The 20,580-nt window shown below is 40.0% G+C and overlaps 1 protein-coding gene across 2 annotated transcripts in view; it reads left to right on the forward strand.

Moving 5' to 3' along the window:
* FAM19A1 (family with sequence similarity 19 (chemokine (C-C motif)-like), member A1) overlaps nt 1-20,580 on the forward strand; it is a 535,315-nt gene that overhangs the window by 406,951 nt on the left and 107,784 nt on the right. For both annotated transcript variants that reach the window (XM_012651077.1, XM_012651078.1), the window contains one exon: nt 15,276-15,416. In XM_012651077.1, coding sequence (XP_012506531.1) covers nt 15,276-15,416 — 141 coding nt within the window. The remainder of the gene's footprint in view (nt 1-15,275; nt 15,417-20,580) is intronic.

The raw sequence follows: 20,580 nt of genomic DNA on the forward strand, positions 1-20,580 counted from the left end.
CATATTTTTAGTTGTCCAGCTAATTTCTTTCTATTTTTAGTAGAGACGGGGTCTCGCTCTTGCTCAGGCTGGTCTCAAACTCCTGAGCTCAAATGATCCACTGGCCTTGGCCTCCCAGAGTGCTAGGATTACAGGTATGAGCCACTGCACCCGGCTCATCAAGCAGTATTAACTATGATGACAGAAAGTACTCCAACCTCTCTGCTCACCTTCCCTCTGTGTTGACCCCATTCATTTGCAGTGTTTTCCATCGTGGTGCTAAGATAGTGGCAAGCTCTAGACTTATGTCTTTTCATCAATAGCACTGCAGAAAGCATTATATTTTCCCAAGAATAAATGTTCTACAAGTGAATCTTGTGGTACGTAGCTCGAGCCAGGTACCAGCCCTTGTAACAATCACATGGTCACTAGAGATGGCATGATCCCTATAACCAGTCTCGAGTCTCGTGCCCTCTCTTGGAGCACAGAATAAAACCAACGCCTCCCAAACTCCATGAACTGGAAATGGGGAAGATAGGCTACTTACATTCCTAAGAAAACCAAGATGCAATCACCAGTAGAAGTGGGACTATTTGCCGAGCAGGCAGAAAGCAATAGCCTGCTACAGAGTAGAAATAACTAATGGCATTAATGACTGCCACAGCTAGCAATAACAATAATAGTAGCAATACTAATAACAGACACTTATTTTAAAAGGGTTTCTTATTATACATCCCCAGGAAAGCTCATTCTACATTCTTGGCATGTTCAGAATTTAACCAGCCTGCTTTGTAATAGCTACCCAACCCAGAAGACAAAACTAGCTCTGCGGTTTTAAATTGGCAAGCATAAGATTTCCAGAGAGCATGATTTCCAGTATAAATATTCCCTTCCCTCTGGCCCCAAGCCCACCCTGAATGCCCCAGTGCTCATGGGCTCATGCAAACATGCCTTGGTTAGTGCTGATCTGCTCAGAAAGGGTCCATTAAGGGAAGCTCATTTGAAGCACAGATGGTCCTGGGTAGCTTAGCCTCTGCCTGGTGGCCAGACTAAGTGAATTCAGATGGCCTTAGATTTCTGATCACATCCATGCAGCCAGGGAGGAAATGAAACCTTGTTTATCATCTTGATAAACAGTCCCTTTCAATGCCTCCAGATGCTGTATGTAACTCAGTAGAGTCAAATACTATTAAATTGTCATCACTGTCAAAAAGAGGAGTAATAAGTTTTTCTACCTGAGTCATAGTTAATGACTTCTACAATGTATAACACAAATCAGAGTTTCTGTTTGCCTTCTTTTCTCCTAAATGTGTGTTTTCTGATCTCTCTGGCTATGGATGTGAGACACAATCTCACAATATAAATATATAGCTTTATTATTACCTCTCAGCTTGGCCAATAAAATATCAGGATGACGAGGGCCATACTCTTGGCTTGGATGAGGTGTGTATGCAGAGGCAGAAGTTAAGCAGAAGTATCTCTTTCTAGTTCTGCACGAAAGGCACAGATTTCAAAGACTGTATTTTACTGCATGAAAGCAGTGAAATGACTCCACCCGATAGTTGTCATTAAATATATTTGTAGAATTAAGCTCTATTGAGAGCACTATTGAGCCTCTTTTACTCTCATCATCTTAAAGAATAATACAGTCATGTGCCACATGACAACATTTTAGTCAATCACGGATCCATAGATTATAATAACATACAGTACCATATTTCTACTGTACCTTTTCTATGTCTAGGTAGGTTTAGATACAGATACTTACAACTGTGTTACTGCCTACAGTGTTCAGTACTGCACACACTGTACAGGTTTGTAACCTAGGAGCAATAGGCTATACCATTTAGCCTAGGTGTACGGTAGGCTGTACCATCTAGGATTGTGTAAGTATAGTCTGCGATTTTTGCACAATGAGAGAATCACCCAGTAATGCATTTTTCAGAACGTATCCCCTTACTTCAGTGATGCATGACTATATAGTAGGTAGATTAGGCCGCGTTAAGCTGCAGCAACAAACAACCTCCAAATCCCATTGGCTTAAAACAGCAAAGGTTTACGTTCCTTGACCACACAACATGCCCATCGTGATTCACCACTGGGGCTTTGTTTGTAGCAGTTACTGGAGAACTTTTGGAGCAACCACTTTCTAAAACAGGGGTCAGCAAACTGTGGCCTATAGGCTAATCTGGCTCACCATCTGATATGTATGGCCCACAAGCTAAGAATGACTGGAAAAAATCAAAAGGGGACTATTTTGTGACACATAAAAATTACATGAAACTCAAGTTCCAGTTTCTATAAATAAAATTTTATTGGCATATAGCCACACTCACTTGTTTACATATTGTTTATAGTGGCTTTTGTGATACAACAGCAAAGTTTGATAGCTACCCCAGAGACCAGATGGCCTACAAAGCTGAAAATATTTACAATCTGGACCTTTATAGGATAAGTTTGCTGATCCCTCATCTAAAATATTTGCTGGCTGCTATGCCAGCAGGAAAAGAGCCCTGGAGGGTCTTGTACAGGCAATTAAAAGCTGAGCATGGTAGTGATATGTCAATTCTATCAATACCCAGTTGACCAGAAACACTCAATGGCCTCTCCTCCCATAAGGGGGACAGCCAGCATCATAAGCCCAGGAGGAGGAGACAGTCATGGGCAGCGCTAATGGTTGCCACAGCTAACTCAATAATAGTAACAGTATCAATAGCAAACACATTGGTCCTGCACTTTCTGCACTGTTCTAAGTGCTTCGCCTGTGTTCATTCATTCATCCTCATGACAACCTTATGATGAAAGTACTATTTTTCCCTATTTTACAGATGAGGAAACTAAGAGTAGAAAATTTAAATGATTTTCCCGAGGCAAATATAGCTAACAAAGGGTAGAGGCAGTTTTGAAACACCTGTCAGTATGACTCCAAAATCTTATTGCAAATGTACACTCTCCTCTTAAGCATCCTACCATATGTGGACTCTCCGAGATTTAAAAAAAAAAAAAAATTCCATCCATTGATACTATGGAGATCACTTCTTCACAAAACTCATAGAATTTGGTAGACATAAGCAAAATACTAATGTTAGTGTTTGTATCACAGATATCCAAAATGTTTAATAGTTTATTTAGGAGGTTGCCATTATTCAGTCCATAGATGGAAGTAAAATCTAACGTTTGTAAATTTGTGTGTGATTCTCCTATAGGGACCAAAAAAAAAAAAAGGGGGACTTGCAATTTAAGACCAGTTTGTGACTCAGCAAGAGGGCCCACTGATGGGCATCTGGTTCCAAAGAGAGAATGCCTCTTCCAGGGGACAGTACTTTTTTTTAATTTCAGAATATTATGGGGGTACAAACTCTTCAGTCACATAAACTGCCTTTGCACCATGCAAATCAAAGCAACAAGTGTGCCCATCCCCCAGACAGCATGCACCACACCCATTAGGTGTGAATTTACCCATCCTCTCCTCTCAGGGGACGGTATTTTGCAGCCACTTCTCCCTTAATTATCTCAAGTTTTATCTTAATCTTCTCATCTTTGCTTCTAAACCAACTCAGAGATGTTGTTCTATGGGCATGTTTTTCATTTAACTGGAGGAAAAAATGTCATAAAATAGTTATGGTTTAGAAGTGGTGGAGTTAGAGTCATCGTGTTATCTGTTTTATTTTGTTGGCTGTACTTTCATGTTTTCATAACGGGGTTTGTGTATAATCGCCGCCCATGTTCCTTTTAACATCCATTACACTTATTCATGAAGGATAATGGAAGCACTTCGTTTTAAGAGAATTCAAAAAAGGCTCATGATTATTGTTGGGCTTCCTTCTCAGCATGTATTCCTGCGAGTATGCCATTAAATAAATGTCATGAGGAAACATAGAACAAAAATGAATAAAGAGATAAGAGTAGACAAAGTGAGACTGCAGCATAAAGAGCACACGAGGCCATCCACCATTGCACAGACAGTTCAGACATTTGGGCCTTTGACAAGAGGGTCCTGGAGCTTGAAAGGTAAATACCCCCATTCTCTAGCCTTTTGGAATTCTATCCTTCCATCAAAACTCATGCCAGGTGTCATTTCCTTCAGTGATGTCTTTAAAATTGGGTTTCGTTTTCTATATTAATAATAACAAGAAGAATGGTGGCTCTTAGTTATAGCATACCTACTATGGGCTGCTCAGTGTATTAATTACCTTTCACATATGATCTATAATGTTCACAGCATCCCTTAAAGTTAGACATTTTACTTATGAGGAATCAGAGCTTCGAGGTTACAACTTCTCCAAATCACCCAGCTGATAACCCAAGTCATGTTGATTACTTGAAGTATCATTTAAATATTAATATAGTCAACCTTCCTTTTCAGAATTTCATGTAATTTTAGAAAAATTAATATAGCCAGAGGAGTCATTAATATAAAATAAGGTTACCTATGTCTTTTCTAGAAATTGTTTCCGTATCATTCCCAGGCTTGAAGGGTAGCGGTGGAGAAGGAAACCCGATAAGCTATTGCTTGGCTGGACCAGTGGTCTTGGTTTCAACATAGGGTTGAGGGGGATCCAAGGAGGATTTAGGTTAAGACTGTTGCACCCTAGAGTGGAACAATATACCTAGCTTTTTTTTAAGCCTTATTTCATTTTAATTCTTATCTTAATCACACTAGTAGAATACAACTTACTTATTTTAGATCTTAGCCCAGGGAAGCTGAAGGGCACTGATGCTGTGATTCAGTTTCCAGAGACTTACATCAACATCCAGGGTGAATCTCCCACTTTGAGGTAGAAACCTCCTCCTCTTCAATTGTTTCAGCAGCCACCCAGCCTTTGAACGACTTTCCTGTTGGGCAATAAGTCATTTCTAATATTGTGTTAATTTGCAATGTGTTGAAGGCTAGTCCAGATCAAGCAAGCAAATTTTGGGGCAGAGGATAGAAGGATGAAGATAGTACGTTCTCAGTCTCATTTTAACAAAGATTCTCAGGCAGATCTAAGAATAGCCCAAATGCAGTCAGATGTCCAAGCCATTACATGGGCCCCATCCCTAATGCTATCTGAGGCATCCTTGCTTAGAAAGAGTAAAAGTTAGATAGTATGTAAAGAGTAGTAAGGAATCAAGGATGTTCTTATAAACTTATTAGTGTATCTTTGGATAAAATTCATTTCCATGTGGGTAGAGCAGTTATTAAAAATTTCTGCAGTACAGTTTTGACACATCCAATGCATAAGCCATTTTCTTCTTTTAAAAAATAAAGGGGAAATCCAGGGGGTAGATGTTGAGTTGACTGTGGTATTACCTTACTTTTAGCAATCTTGTTTCAGGAGGATATCGAAGTCTAAATGTAGTTTCCAGTCATTAGCCTGGGATGAGAGTAGGAAGATGGGTGTGAGGAATAGTCCATGTCGGTGAAAAGAGGAAAAAACTAAGAAGAGTCATATTTTTTCCACCAGTAATCCTGATCTAGTCAAAGATGATAATTTCAATACTATTAGTAACATCAGCATATTGAATGCCTACTCTGAACCAGATATTATTATAGTCACTTTGTACTTATTTAATTCTAATGCCCACTTGTTCCTCAGAACAACTCTGTAAAGTTGATAATACCATCCACATTTTGTAGATGAGAAACCTGAAATGCAGAATGGAAACTAATAGAAAACAGCAGATCCGGAACTTGAATCTTAGCAGCCTGGCTCTAGAATCTGTGATGTTATCTGTTAACGCTGAATCGCCTCAAATGTGGCTGTCCTGCCCAAAGTTGTTCCCTTTTCCTACCTTTGTCCTCCTCATACCTCAGCGCCCTGGGAGAGAGGGGATGGTAATGTGTTTAATCTCAAGTATAAACAAATCAAGCAGCCATTGTACCCTCCTCGACCCAAACATGCTTAAAGATCCATTAGTGTCTGTCTCGTCAGTGATTTACAGACAAAGACCCTTGAAGTTTCCTTCCAGTCCACCGGGTCAATAAAGCATTTTTAACACAGTCTTAAATATGCATTTCTGACATCCGCTACAATAGATTCTAAGAGAGCTATTTATAAGAGCTTGATCAAGAAGGCCTATAAAAGTGAATCTCAAAAAATCTGTGCTTTGCTTACACATTACAGCTTTTAAAGAAAGGAACCATTTGAAATAAAGTGAAAATGCAAGGATCTGTATAATCATGTCAGTCTTAACATTCCTTTATCACAATTTATTCATTTCCTCCAAAAGTTCCCTTTGAGTGTAAGCATGTGTCTTAGCCTGACTGTTAATGAGGGCTGAAGTTTCCTTATAGTTATTCTTAATTGCTTTTACATTTTAAAGTTTTTCATTTAGAGTAAAAAGCATTTCCTTTGTTTGTTTTGACTCCATCCCAAACCAAAGTTCCAAGCTGATTTTTCTAGAAGGTGTACTGGAAGGTCTTTCTTTGCAAAATCTACATTTATCATTCAAGTTGATCCTAGGGAAAGACCACATAATGGATATTCAGGAAAAGTTCCCCAAAAGAAGATTAATTTACATTCAATCTATCTTCTATTTTTTTCACCTTCTTTTCTCTTTTCTTTCCCTTCACCCTCCATCATTTCCTTCCTCCCTCCTCTGCTTCTTCCCTTCCCTCCCTCCATCATTCAGTCATTTAGCAAATGAGTGACTGCAATTATGCCCAGCACTAGGGATAAAAAAGTGGAGATAAGGTCCCTGACATCATGGAGTGTCCAGCCAAACAGGGTAGACAGGCAATGAGCCAACAAGTCCAATTAGGAGTCCTGCTGCAAAAGGAGAGTTCAACTTGCTAAGAGAGCATGCCATGGAGCTAAAAATTCTCTGAGGATGCAAAATGACAGTTAGATAGGAGGAATAAGTTCTAGTGTTCTGTAGCATTGTAGGAAGACTATAGTTAACAACAATATATAGTTTCAAATAGCTAGAAGGAAGATATTGAATGTTCCCAACACAAAGAAATGATAGATGTTTGAGATGATGGATACTCTAATTACCCTGATCTGATCACCATACATTGTATATATCAGAACATCACTATGTATCCCATAAATATGTGCAATTATTATGTGTCAATTTTTTAAAACTTTTTAAAAAGTCTTTGAGGAAGAGATTTGTTCAACAAGATATTCACAAACCAAACAAGTGCCAGATTCCAAGCTTAATACTGGGGATAGTGGAGAAACAGAAAAATTGCTGCCCTTACTCTTTGTAGGAAAAGCGAGACATTATTTTTGTAAAAGTCAAAATCGTGTGTTATGGATGCTACTGTAGAAGAATTATATAAGATGTAGATTCATATAGCAGGAGAATGTAACTTGTAGTATGGTTTAGCAAAACCACCACAGGGATACACACACACACACACACACACACACACACACACACAGTACAGAGATCAAACGTATGCTCCCTTTCTTTTCATTTTTAAGGAAATTCTCTCTATTCCAACTTTTATATTCCCTCCCAGCATCTTTGCTTCTTTCCCAGAAAACCTGCTGTTGAGATAATTTTGAATTGTTTGGCTATATCTGGTCTTGGACATGAAGCCATCAACACCAAAATATACTACCGAATGTCCAATTCCTTGGCAGATGAAAAGGATTAGACATTTGCAATTTCCCACAAGTGCCCATTCTAAATGGTTGACCCAGTTTGTACCCCAGAGTAATCCAGTTGGTTGATGAGCTATTTCTATTAGCTGTCCAGTCTGGGGGCAAACCCTGGTTTATGATGCCAACCTTCAAGCTTTTAGCCACCTGCCTGCCAGTCATTCCTAAACTCATCTTCCCTTTCCATCATGACACGTAATTGTCATCAGTAGAGACTCTTTCTAAAAGAAACATTATCCTTAGCAATTTAGCTTCCTTGCATTTCCTCACTTGTACAGGGCAAGACAGTGATGCATTGAGCTGGGAAGGAAGGATCATTGCTAGGAGCATATTAGGCTTGGCTTTTTTTTTTTTTTTCTCCAGGTCAGAGAGAGTTGCTGCTGCCAGAAATAATCTTGAAATGCTATCTTTTTTTTTTTCCTTTTTGGATATTAGAAACTTTCTTTTTCTCTTAAGAATAAGTTTGATAATATACTCAGAGCTTTGACAAACCCAAGAGAAAAGAGCAGATAGGGTATTAGAGAGATGCCCGATGAGCTTCCTTGCAGGGGACCTTCCCGTTACCACCGGGGTCAACATGGGCAAAGGGAATGAGAGGGAAGGCCACTCTTTTGAAGATGTGTGGAGGAAGAAATACTAGAAAGTCAATGTGCATTTAACACAGCTAACTTTTTCAGATTGGCATGCACCAGCCCAATAATTACTGCATTTACCTCCTAATTGGAAAGAACACTGGGATCCCTTATAAGGCTAAATTTAAGGTACGAGGCTAATTTCCTATAGCTATTTTATTTTAGATGTGTCTTCTACAGACCAAGTAAATTGATAACAGGAACAGTGATCTGGAAAGCCTGAATAGTACAGACAACCTCCACGCTGACTTGTTCTCTATTCTACATCCTCTGCCATTAGTTAATAGGTGACCTCATCTGTCTTTTTTTCTGGATCTATAGATGCTGGGTGAAATCCAGAAAAGAGGTCATTTTCCAGATAATACATAAGCAAAAAAGGGAAGCTCAGTTCTTTGAGCACTTAAATGACTTTTCTTTGAGAAGCCATAGATCATTTTGAGATTAGTTTGAACTGAATTGAGATAAAATTTAGGAATGGATTGGCATTGGCACCAAAGACAAGTCTGAAAGGCATTTACATGACAAATGTTATCATTATGATTTCAAAATAACCTTGGCCATTAGGTTTGAAAGGACAGTTCACAAGGTAATCCTTAAAATGCAAATAAACTAAAAGGCGCAGATTTGTTTCCAGAAAGGGTTGTGACAAACCTAACTCTTCCCTTTCATTGGGGGCAAGTCTGGGGGTCATTTTGGCTTCTTGTTCCCTTTTCCAAGCAGCCAGCTGATGGGAAAATAAGTAAATAAGACCTTAAAGTCAGTGTCTGTGGGGGCGGCAGGGGGTTCCTTGAAAAATTCTATCTCTGTGGTTATAGCAGGATTTTCTTTCCACAGAATTTGGTCAGCTTCTCAGTGAACCTTGGGCAGGCCAAAGTAATATAGCTAAGAAGTAAAAAACACATAAAAATGGAGGAAGGAGGTGTATTTTATAAGCTTGCTATACTACACCAAAGTCATTCAACCTTCTCAGTTATGTTCCTTATTACTTGATCACGCAAAAATCCGTGACAGGTTTGTTACTCGTTTTTCATTTTGTTCCATCAGCCATCCATCTAAATGTAATGTGGTATCCTTGATGGGACCCTGGGACAGAAAAGTACATTAGGTAAAAGCTCAGGAAATCTGAATAAAGCCTAGACTTTAGTTAATAATGTATCACTCAAATGCTTAACATTTAATGCTACCTTTACAGAGCCAATAATCAACTAAGTAAAATCGTTTTCACTTTTTCCTTAGCAGAGTAATCCCTTTGAAGAATAGATAATTATACCGAATGTTAAAAATCAAATAACGAGAGTAGCAGTCTCCTTTTCTCCGATGGAGGTAACTGAGCCCCCTCAGATGATCCCTAGAGCCCTCCAAAGCATAACTGGAGAGGAGCAGACTGCAGGTAGAAGTGAGCCTTTCCTGTCAAAGATCTAATATTTTTATTTTGTCAACACAAGCCAATGAACCAGGGTTCCGTGGTCAGGATGGATTGAAAGATTAGATTGCTCTGACGGACTGTGGCTAGGTCAGTCACAAATGTCAACCTCAGAAATCAGATTTGGGTATGACGGGCCAATCAGACCTTCTAAATGTTTGGGGTCTTTTGAGCCTCTCCCATCTCCACCAACACCTAGATCTGGGCTCTGCAGCAGCCGTACCTGAGCAGAATGTGTCATTGAAGCCATAGTTCAATCTGTTAAGACCAGATGATCCTGTTATTTACAGCAGCACCTTCCTAGCCTCCTGTGTGCAAATCCATCATCAATTGAGCCCCAGGAAAATATGGCCTGGGGTCATCGACTTCCAAAGCAAGGTTTGAATGTAAATGGAGCATTTGTCAATTCCCAGGTACCAAGCTCTCCTCCCCTTTCCAGAGGAATGGCTGCATGTGTGCCAGGGTGGGACTGGGGAAAAGAGCACTGTGTGTGGGGTCAGATGGTCTGGGCTCTGGTCCCGATTCCCCTGGTTCCTTGCTAGGTAAGGTGTGGGCAAGTTTTCAAACTGCTCTTGGACGCAGTTGCCTCTTGTGTAAAATGAGGGCAACCAGAACCTCATGGGGCTTTTGTGAGCATAAAATGAGTTGGAGGTTTGTGATGTACCTACCGTGGTGTCAAGCACAGAGGAAAATATAAATGATTAACTCTTTTAACACTGTTCTTATTACCATTAGTTACTGGCTATCTTGTTTACTCTAAGTCTGCATCCTTGGTAGAAAAATGGGGATATTAATAGTCTTATTTCTACCTTTGAACTTCTTGGAAGATTAAATGAAATATGTATTAACATCACTTTTTAGCTCTGATAATAATATGCCAGACATTGTTTAATACAGAAAAGAATAGGAATCGCTGTCCTCGAGGAGTTTACATTCCAATGGGGGACACACAGATGATAACATAATAAATAAGTAAATTATGTGCTATTATATTTGAAAGTTACAGGTGTTGAGGTGGGAGGCGAGGGGCCATAAATCAGAGTACGGGAGCTCATGAGTACTAGCTGAGGGAAATGTGGTTTATTTTAAATAGAGAAGGCAAGTGTGCCTCTGATAAAATGATATTTGAGTGAAGATGAAGAAGTGAGAGAGTGAGCCAGAGATCTGCTGGGTGTGTGTCCCAGGTGAGGCAAAGACCCTGGTTGGGGGTAGAATTGTGCCTGGCATGTGCAGGCAAATAACCAGCAAGGAAGGTGACCAGTGTCCCTGGAGGAAAGGGGAGGACAGCCAGACTAGTAACAAACAAGGTCAGACACACAGCTGGGGGAGCAGGGGTGGGCTGGACACCCCAACCTCGATGAACATTCTAAGCCAAATGTCACACTTCCTTTTGGAAGCTTTTTGTCCACAAGGAATGACTATTTGGGACAAGTTGCAAAAAGCATGAGTTCTGGAGTCTAACAGACCAGGGTCACATTTGTGTGATTCTGGACAAGTTATTCGACCTCTATGAGCCTCAGTTTCTCATCCGTAAAGTGGAGGCAACACCCTGTGAAGTTGCTGGGATGTTTATAATTAATGTAGGTAAAGTGCCAAGAGTAGCATCCGGCGCCCACATGAGAGCTCAGCAAATGGCGGTGAGCTCTGACAACAGCGTGGAATGATTCCTTTGGCTCATCAACAGCAGTGCTGCAAGGGACTGGCTTTGGGCCCCCAGTGGCCACCTGGTTGTCATGTTATTTAACTCAGCACAATAGCTCAGGCGATCTGGCGTGTCTGTCATTTGTCTGCTGATTTGACTGTAAATCAAACGAAATTCAAGATACATCCTGGGAGCTCTTATACACCTTGTGCTATTTTCAATCATAAATATTGCTCCATTCTTGTAGTAAAGCCAAGTGGTGAGTTTAAAATTAGTGGCATTTTCATGAAATATGGAACTAGCTATTACTGACTTGACTGAGGGTATTTGTAGCTGACAATTACAAGCTAAAGCAACTTGATTGCAGGTGTCTGGTTAGAGAGTGCAATGTGTGATTAGCCCTATTCCATTAAGTCTAATCCCAGTGTTGTGTGTATGGACACAGTGAGACGTTCTTCCATGATCCAAGTTCAGCCTTCGCACTTCCTGCTCAATATTTGGCAGTAGCCATTTGTTTCTTCTGCTTTGCTACCTTGTACTTCCCCAGTACCCATTTCCATAGCTGCCAGGCAGTTACCCTAGAGCAATGCCTGGATCACACCAGTCCTTTGCTCCAAAAATTCCCACCCATGCCTCATTGCAACACTGAGGGCTCTTCCTGGAGACAGAAGACCTCTCCAATCTAATCCCATCTCACATGTGCAAGAAACCTCAGTTCCATCTACTCTGGTGTATTTTATTTAAATGCTCTAAACTGCTTCTTAGAAAAACAGCCGATTCTAGGATTGGGGCAGGAAATATATTAATGTAAGATAAGCCTAGAACATTCTTGTAGGGCCAGAAACTAAGTGCTTAAAACAAACAAACAAAAAAACCCCACAATAATTGGGACGTGTCAAAGGGATATAGAAACCAACTGAAAGCTCACAGTTGCCAAAGCTAGAACATTTTAGGCAACAAATAAGATAGTATTGGATTACAATGCACAGGATAAAATAAATATCCATGTATCTATACTGATATAAATAAATGACTGAGTAAGTGAATAAATGGGGGAGAAGACACAAATCACTCATGCAGAGTAATTCTGAAGAATTTTAACAGATACTACAGTCTCAAGGAGATAGAGCATTATTCCCCACTCCTTATGTGTGGGCTTCATATAGTGACTTCCTTTCAAAGAGTGCAGTATGAAAAGGAGGAGGGGAAAAAAATAACTTTGCAGTAAAGAAACCTAACAAGCACTACCTCAGCCAAGAGATCAAGGTCAACACCAGCGGTGATAAATCATGTGGATAGTATGGATCTTTGAGATCGCGTGATGAGAATGACACTTTACCTCTGTGATCTTTCTCGAAAAACACGTAGCCTCAGTCTAAGCATGAGGAAAAAAAGCAGACAAATCCCAACTGAGGGACATTCTGGAAAATACCTGACCAGCACTCCTTAAAACTGTCATGGTCATCAAAATACTAAGAATGCTGAGAAACTGTCATGGCCAAGAGAAGCCTAAGGAGATAAAATAACTAAATATAATGCAGTGTCCCTGAAGAGACCCTGGAACAGAAAAGTACACTGGGTAAAAGCTAAGGAAATCTGAAGAAAACCTAGACTTTAGCTAATAACAATGTTTCACCATTGACTCATTAATTATAACAAATGTACCATACTAATGTAAGATAAGAGGGGAATAAAAATAGGAAATAATAGGGTGTGGTGTATTTGGGCATGCTCAGTACCATCTTCACAACTTTTCTGAACATCTAAAACTATCCTAAAATAAAAGGGTTGTTATTAAAAGTGGCTTAGACTCTCCATTAGTGAAATATTTCCCCTTCATCAGCACCTGTCGAAGCCCCATCTTTCAACATGTAACTTAAGAAGGCTTCCTGTTTTTTCAAAGAGGAATGGGTCACCCATTCCATCTGTGTCCACAGAACATGGTACTTACCTTATGGTATTCATTTTAGTTAATTCACTGATTCATTCATTCATTCACCCAACAGTTACGGAGCACCTGTACCAGCTGTCCACGATAGGGCTGTGAGGAGAAGACAATGAGCCTGACTCCAGCCAAGCTTATGGTTTGGCTGGAGCACGGACATGAACAACTACAAGGAATGGACAATGATGGAAGTGGTGGGGGCGGAATTCTTTAAGGAATTGACCTTTGAGTTGAGCTCCAAGGACAGTTACCTGGGCAGGTGCATTTGTGTTGGAGTGAGGGGGTTGGAGGGATGGGAGATAGACAAGAGTATTCCAGGAGAAACTATATTTGCAAAATTTCCGAGGCAGAAAGGAGATTGGCATCAACAAGGAAAGAAACGATATCTAGTCCCACTGGATATTTTTATCACAGGCAGCAATATGGACTCTTTACCATGTGGCAGGCTCAGTGCTAACCCCTACGCACATATTCTCTTGGTTTGTACTCACACAGCCTATGATACAGCTGTTGTTATTATTCCAATTTACAGATGAGGAAACTGAGGTGCTCAGTAAGTGACAAAGCTGATATTCAAACTATTAATAAAACAGGCCAGTTTGAAATCCTGAGCTCTTCCCTCCCATTGAGGGAAGCAGAATTAGTCTACCCAAAATCAGAGACTTTTGTGAGTGTTTCTTTCATACCAGAGCAGAGTTTTTCAACACCTTGGCACTATTAGTCTTTTTGGGCCAGATTATTCTTTGTCTTTGGGGGCTTTCTGGATATTATGGGATTTATGGGATGTTTAACAGTATCCTTGCTCTCAACCTGCAAGATGCCAGTAGCACCCCACTGCCACCAATGATGGCAATTAAAAATGTCTCCAGATTTGCCAAATATTGTTGGGGACAGGGAGAGAAATCATACCCCACTCCCCACTGCATTGAGAACCACTGCATTCCACAAATTCTCAGAGGACGGGATGAAGCCGTGTCTTAAGTGTCTTAAGTCTCCTCTCTCTCCCCCATCTTCCTCCCCCCCCATTTCCTTTTTTCCAATGTTTACTAAGTGTCCATGTGTATATTCTATGTTCATGTGATGTATATACATCCCTTACAGTTTATAACACAGTGATTTGTATATAGTGGTTGAAATAAATCCTAAATGCCAGAGATCCTAAATGCTGGGGACCTATTCTGGTCAAATGAAAAACATTCTTCCTGAATTCAAACATTGATGTTGGGAAAGTTATTAATAGTTCCTGATTTCTGGTCACGTGGGGTATCTTTTGTGTTCCAGGAGATTTGGCTTAGCTAATTTCCTATGGGCTGGAAAGACCCACCTGAATCCTCATCAACCTTTAGACAGACTTGGCAATTCATCTGCTGAGAACCTAGCAGGGGGTGACATACATTAGGTCACCAGTAAATGTTGATGAATGCCTGGATGAGCTGTAACAATTAAGTCAAGCCATATGCCAGGTCTGCAATTTGAGAAGCCGCTTAAAACACATACCCAGTTTCTCCAGCAATTCTTTCTTTCATTTGTGGATGAGATCTGGATTTGGGAAATGACTTCCGATTAGATTTTCTATTCAGTCTCCTTGAGAGTGGGCAGGCCACAGGAGGGAGAGCTAATTGCGAGGAAGTTTTCCTGCCACTGCAGGTTATATGTCACTGGAGTGTCAGTTGCTTGTCTTTAGTGGGAGCTCAGAGAATCTTAAATGCAACAATAACACAGGAGAGAGCTCCCCAAATGTAATGCATTTATGTCAGATAGCATCTCTGTTTGGTGTGTTAGTTCTAGGCATGCACTGCCTTACTGCCTCTCGATACATACAGCCCAGAATTGTCATATCTTGAGGGCTATCGTTGGTACTCTTTGTTGCTTTGGAAGTGCAGCAGTGTCTTCTCCAAGATTGCACATAGTGAAAGGGAGCCCCTTAGCAATTATTCTTCATGGAAACTGTCTCTATAATTTCTACCACTTTCTCCAACCCCTCCACGTGTACTCCCACCAGTCTGAATGGCCACTGAGTTATTTCTAATCAGTGTCCCGATTCTTTCTCTTTTGCCAGAAGGAGGGACGTGTGAAGTGATAGCAGCACACAGATGTTGTAACAAGAATCGCATTGAGGAGCGGTCACAAACAGTAAAGTGTTCCTGTCTACCTGGGAAAGTGGCTGGAACAACAAGAAACCGACCTTCCTGTGTCGACGGTAAGTAGCTGGCTTTATCGCTCTCTCTAGAAGTTCATCTAGGTGTTCGCTATACGTGATGTATTTTCCTATTTAAATATGGTTCAGGATAATAAGGTGCATCCAAAGTGCTAAAAAGTTAAACAAATGCCAGCCCTCAGCAAAGACTAAATTCTTATTTCTCTGATGCTACGGTTTGAATGACTTCTCCTCCAAAACTGACGCTGAAATCTGGTTGCCTTTGTGGCAGTGCTGGGAGGTGGAACCTTTGGGAGGTGATTGGGCCATGAAGGCTCCACCTTCATGGGTGGAATTTATACCATCATGGAAGGGAAAGTTTATATCCCTCTTGCACCTTGCCCTTCCACCTTCTATCATGTTATGATGCAGCAAGAAGGCCCTCGCCAGATATAGGCACCTTGATCTTGTATAGCCTCCAGAACTGTGAGCCAGTATGTTTCTGTTCATTGTAAGTTACCCAGTCTCAAGTATTCTGTTGTAGCAGCATAAAATGGACTAAGATTTCTGGCTTCGGGGTTTTCAAATAACTCTATTTTGAAATTTTTTAGAGCAGATTAAGGTAAAAGAATTTTTTCAGGTCAAGAAACTTGAGGGTCCAGCTCCTTTGGGAAATGATTTTGGATGGAGGCTATATAGAATAATGATGTTATGATAGTAATGATAAGAATACCTAACATGCATTTGACAAATATTTAATAAGCACATGCTATATTCCAGGTACCACTCTGGATACTTCAGAAAAATCCATAAACAAACACAATTACCCTGAGTGCTCACCATACGCCAAGCACTGTGCTGAACACTTCTCATGCATTATTTTATTTCACCCTCCCAACAGTCTTATAAAGCACTATGTTAGTTATCTATAGCTGTGTGACCACTTACCCCAAAACTTAACAGCTTACAACAGCAAACATTATCTTACAGTCTCTGTGGGTCAAGAACTCAATTTCGCTAGAAAGTTCTGGCTCAGGGTCTCTCATGTGGTTGCAATCAAAAATCTGAATGTTTGACTGGTACTAGAGGATGGTTTTAAGACGGCTTACTCACATTGCGGTAGGTAGGTGGTCTCAATTTCTTGCCATGTGGACCTTTCCATAGGAGTTTGGTGTCCTCATGACATGGTGTCTGACACCCCTCATAGCAAGTAATCCAAGAAAACGATACAAAAGCCACAATATTTTTCACGTTTAGCCTCAGAAGTTATACTTTATTATTTACGACATATCCACTTGGTTACCACCAGGCAACCCTATTGAGTGTGGCAGTGTGGACCACAAGAGCTTGAAGACCAGCATGGAGGGATTACTGGAGTCACCTTGGAGGCTGGTTACTGCAGGGAGATATGCTTTCTCTCCCATTTTCAACATATGGCAACTGAGGCTTAGAAGGGGTAAAGAGTGTTCCATTGCTCCCATGGATGATAAGTCCTAGCTTGACCGACCTGAGCCCAGCATAACAGACTTTAATACCAAGTCTAGACCACCACCTTTAAGGCAATTTTATATGTTACTGTGAAATAATGAGTCTAAGGTTTAAGGGGACAATAAATCACTCTCCACATCTTTATCCTTCATAATTTAGAGCTAGATGTGAGTTGATTTTCAAATTCTTCAGTTAGGAAATGAGGACTCAAAGAAATGAGTCACTTACTTAGGGTCACAGAACAGGACTTTGAACCCAAATCTCTTGGCTTAGGACTCGTTGTTCTTCCTCTAGATATATATGCGGAAGGACACTGAGATTGGCTCATGTTATGTATTTTCATTATGAATCAGCAGGTGGTTAGAAACAGAAACACAATCAAGACAGGACAAATAAAAGGGCAGTTATTTTAAGAAAATAGAGAAATCTCAGCCAACGTGTTACAGGAAATTCAACCAGACTTCATGGATTTGTAAACTCTTCAGGAAGCTGCTATCTCATTTTCTTTATTCGTGGAACACACTATTCCTGATCTCTGTTTACCTCATTCTTCTCTGTATGGACTGGTTCTCTCTTCAAAGATTTTCATTTTTACTTTCCCATAAACTGGAGACTGGCGTAAGGCTTTTATTTCCATGGTACCAAGTCTGATCTCACTTGTCATGACAGTATAGCTTAAGATCCCAAATGTATTTGACTCAGTTCCTATGTCTTAGTACAATTTCTGAGAAGATGGAATATGATTGACCCAGCTTGGGTCAATATGTCAGCTTTTGCCCAACATCCACAGCTAGAGGGGCAAGCTTATGTGGCAGGCACAGCCCCCCATTTGGTATCATGGGAAGGCCAAGCTATTTTTAAAAGAATGTGAAAAGGGCCAAGTTTGTGAATACACTGGAATCAGTTGGGGCAGTTTGTCCCAGGGGTAATTTGGTAATGTGGAAACATTTGGGGTCTAGAATTTGTCACAACTAGTAGGTTGCTACTTGTATCTAGTCAGTAGAAGCCAGGGATGATACTGAACATCCTGTAATGTACAGGACACCCTGCCCTGCAAGAAAGAATTATCCAGCTCAAAATGTCAATGGTGCAGAGGCTGAGAAACTTACACCAGGACTATTTACTTATTCTACATCACATGCAACACAGTGAGGCACCTCAATGCAGGCAAGGCAGGCAGCTAGACCAGAAAGGCTATTTCACCCTTTTACAGAAAGAAACTCTTGGTCCTAGCAGCCGAGAAGCATTATAAAACAAAACCATGATGGTTTCTCATGTTCTTTGCCAAAGGAAGCATCAAAGCTGTTAACTATTAAATCACCTGGAGCACAAGTGGTGATGAAATCGCAAAAGGCATTTTCCACAGCTTGTTGAGAGTTGAATATTTTTCCTTGCAAGAAGTGGTCCAAAGCCTGGAAGAAGTGGTGGTCAGTTGGTGCAAGGTGTGGTCAATAAGGTGGATGGCAGAGAGTTTCCAAGTCAGCTGCTATAATTTGAGCAGCATTGTTTGTGTGACATGTGGTTGAGCATTGTTTTGTAAGAGGATGGGCCTGTTTCTGTTGACTAATCTTGGCTGCTTCATCGCAAGCGTCCTCATCATTTCATCCAATTCGTTGCAGTGACATCCGCTGTAATCGACTGACCAGGTTTCATGAAGCTACAGTGGATAATACCAGAGCTCAACCACCATTAGCTTTTTTGGATGAATATTCGGTTTGGACTGTGTTTTGGCACTTTATCCAACTATTGTGCCAATTGCTTGCAATTGTCAAAAAGAATCCATTTTTCATCACATGTAACAATACAGTGTAGAAATGCTTCGCCTTTATGTTGTGGTAGCAAAGAAATGAAAGCTTTGAGATGATTTCTCTTCTGATGCTCATTTAATTCATGCTGAACCCATCTATCTAACTTCTTCACCTTGCCCATTTCTTTCAAATGGTCTGCTGTTGTTGGAATAGTAATGTCAAACCTTGCTGCTAATTCACGCATAGGCTGAAATTGATTCACTTCAGCTACAGCTTTCAGTTCATTATCCACCTTGATCTCAGGTCACTTACATGTATCATTTTCAAGATTAAAATCGCCAGAACAGAACTTCTCCAACCATCAACATACTGTGTGTTCATTAGCCACATTCTTCCCAAACACTTTGTTGATATTTTGAGCTGTGTGTCCTGCATTGATTCCATGACGGAACTTATATTCAAAAATAACATGAATTTTTCACTTATCCATGGTTTCACAAAAATTGTTCTAAAAAATTTTGAAAGATAATCACAAGCCAAAACATGTGTTTGCAAGACTGAGGGTGTACCTTCACAATTAAACATAAAACAAGAAGTGTCAAAGTGAAATGTCAGAAATATCAACTGTCAAACTTAGTACTTAAGGAAATAGGACATTTCATACTTAATAACTTAATAGAACTGTCTATTTTTTTTCCACTTCATTTTTATCTCTAATGATCTAGAAATAGAACTGCCTTCAGGATTTGGATGCAAAACACAAGGCACAATGCATTAGCTGTGCTGGCAGAGGAGTTAATGGCATCTGGCCCTATGTTTCTGTGAGAAATTGAGCCATGTAACCATGATATTTTTGTATCAGAACAAGATTGTCTGATTTTGGTGTGGTTGGTTCAAACAAGAGGGCTTAGTCTCTATCTTCCAAGCAAAAGTCAATGAAGTATAGAGTATTCATTCTTCTCATGCTGATTATTTATGTTTTTGATAGCATTCTACTCCTCCAAAACCCTTAAATCCATTGGCATGTATGGACAAGTCTACATGTTACTATGATCAAAATTGTTTTTGTGGCCTGGATCTTTTCATAAAAAATATGAAGTGTGTTTATAAATTAATAAGTCCAATATAGTTATCAACATCATAGACTGGGAAATTAGATACACTAATGAGCTCGTGAGTAGAATCTCAGCTGTACCTATTTACTAATAGAGTGACCTTGGGCAAGTCACATTTGTTTCCTAACCTCAGTTCCTTTGCCTGTAAAATAGGAATAATAATCATTTCTACTTTATATGGTTGCAGTGAGGATTATGGAAACCATGTGTATAATGTTTTTTACGTAATGTCTGGTTCCAATCAAGTGCTCACTAAATGACAATATCTATTTTCTCTTTCGAGTAAGTGTGGATAAAGCTATAGAGACATAGAGAAACATTGTTTTAGAAAGTTTTACTTCATATTAATTGAATACAGTGGGATCTTTGCCATCATCTTTTCTTGGGTCTGCTTCCAGCTGCTTATCTTGGGTATCACCAATGATGGTAAGTCATCTGTAGGAATGCAGGTTTACTATAGGAATTTTGAAAATATGGAAATATATCCATATGTTAAAATTGCCCCTGATATCATTGCCCAGAGATTATCTTTGCTTTGTATGATAACATGTTAGTATATGTCTGTCTAGTCTTAGCCCAACACTGAAGAGCACATTCATATTGTAGGTATTTTACTGAGCTAAAATGCTGTAACACTGTTTTATAAGTGGCTTGTTTCATTTAATATATGATGAACATTTCCCAAGTTAATACATATTCTTCAAAAAATTATTAAACTACATAAAATGTCTAGGTGTCGATACACCATTTATTTAACAGTCCTCTCCACTTTGTCACATTTACGGTGTTTCTTGCATTCCCGGGGGCAGTTCCCTAAGAATAGGTAAGCATCAGCTTCTTTCCATGACAGTAGTTGAGAATCCATACACCATGTCT

This window comes from Propithecus coquereli, unplaced genomic scaffold (genome assembly GCF_000956105.1).
Source record: "Propithecus coquereli isolate 6110/MARCELLA unplaced genomic scaffold, Pcoq_1.0 Scaffold347, whole genome shotgun sequence".
Classification (NCBI taxonomy): Eukaryota; Metazoa; Chordata; class Mammalia; order Primates; family Indriidae; genus Propithecus; species Propithecus coquereli.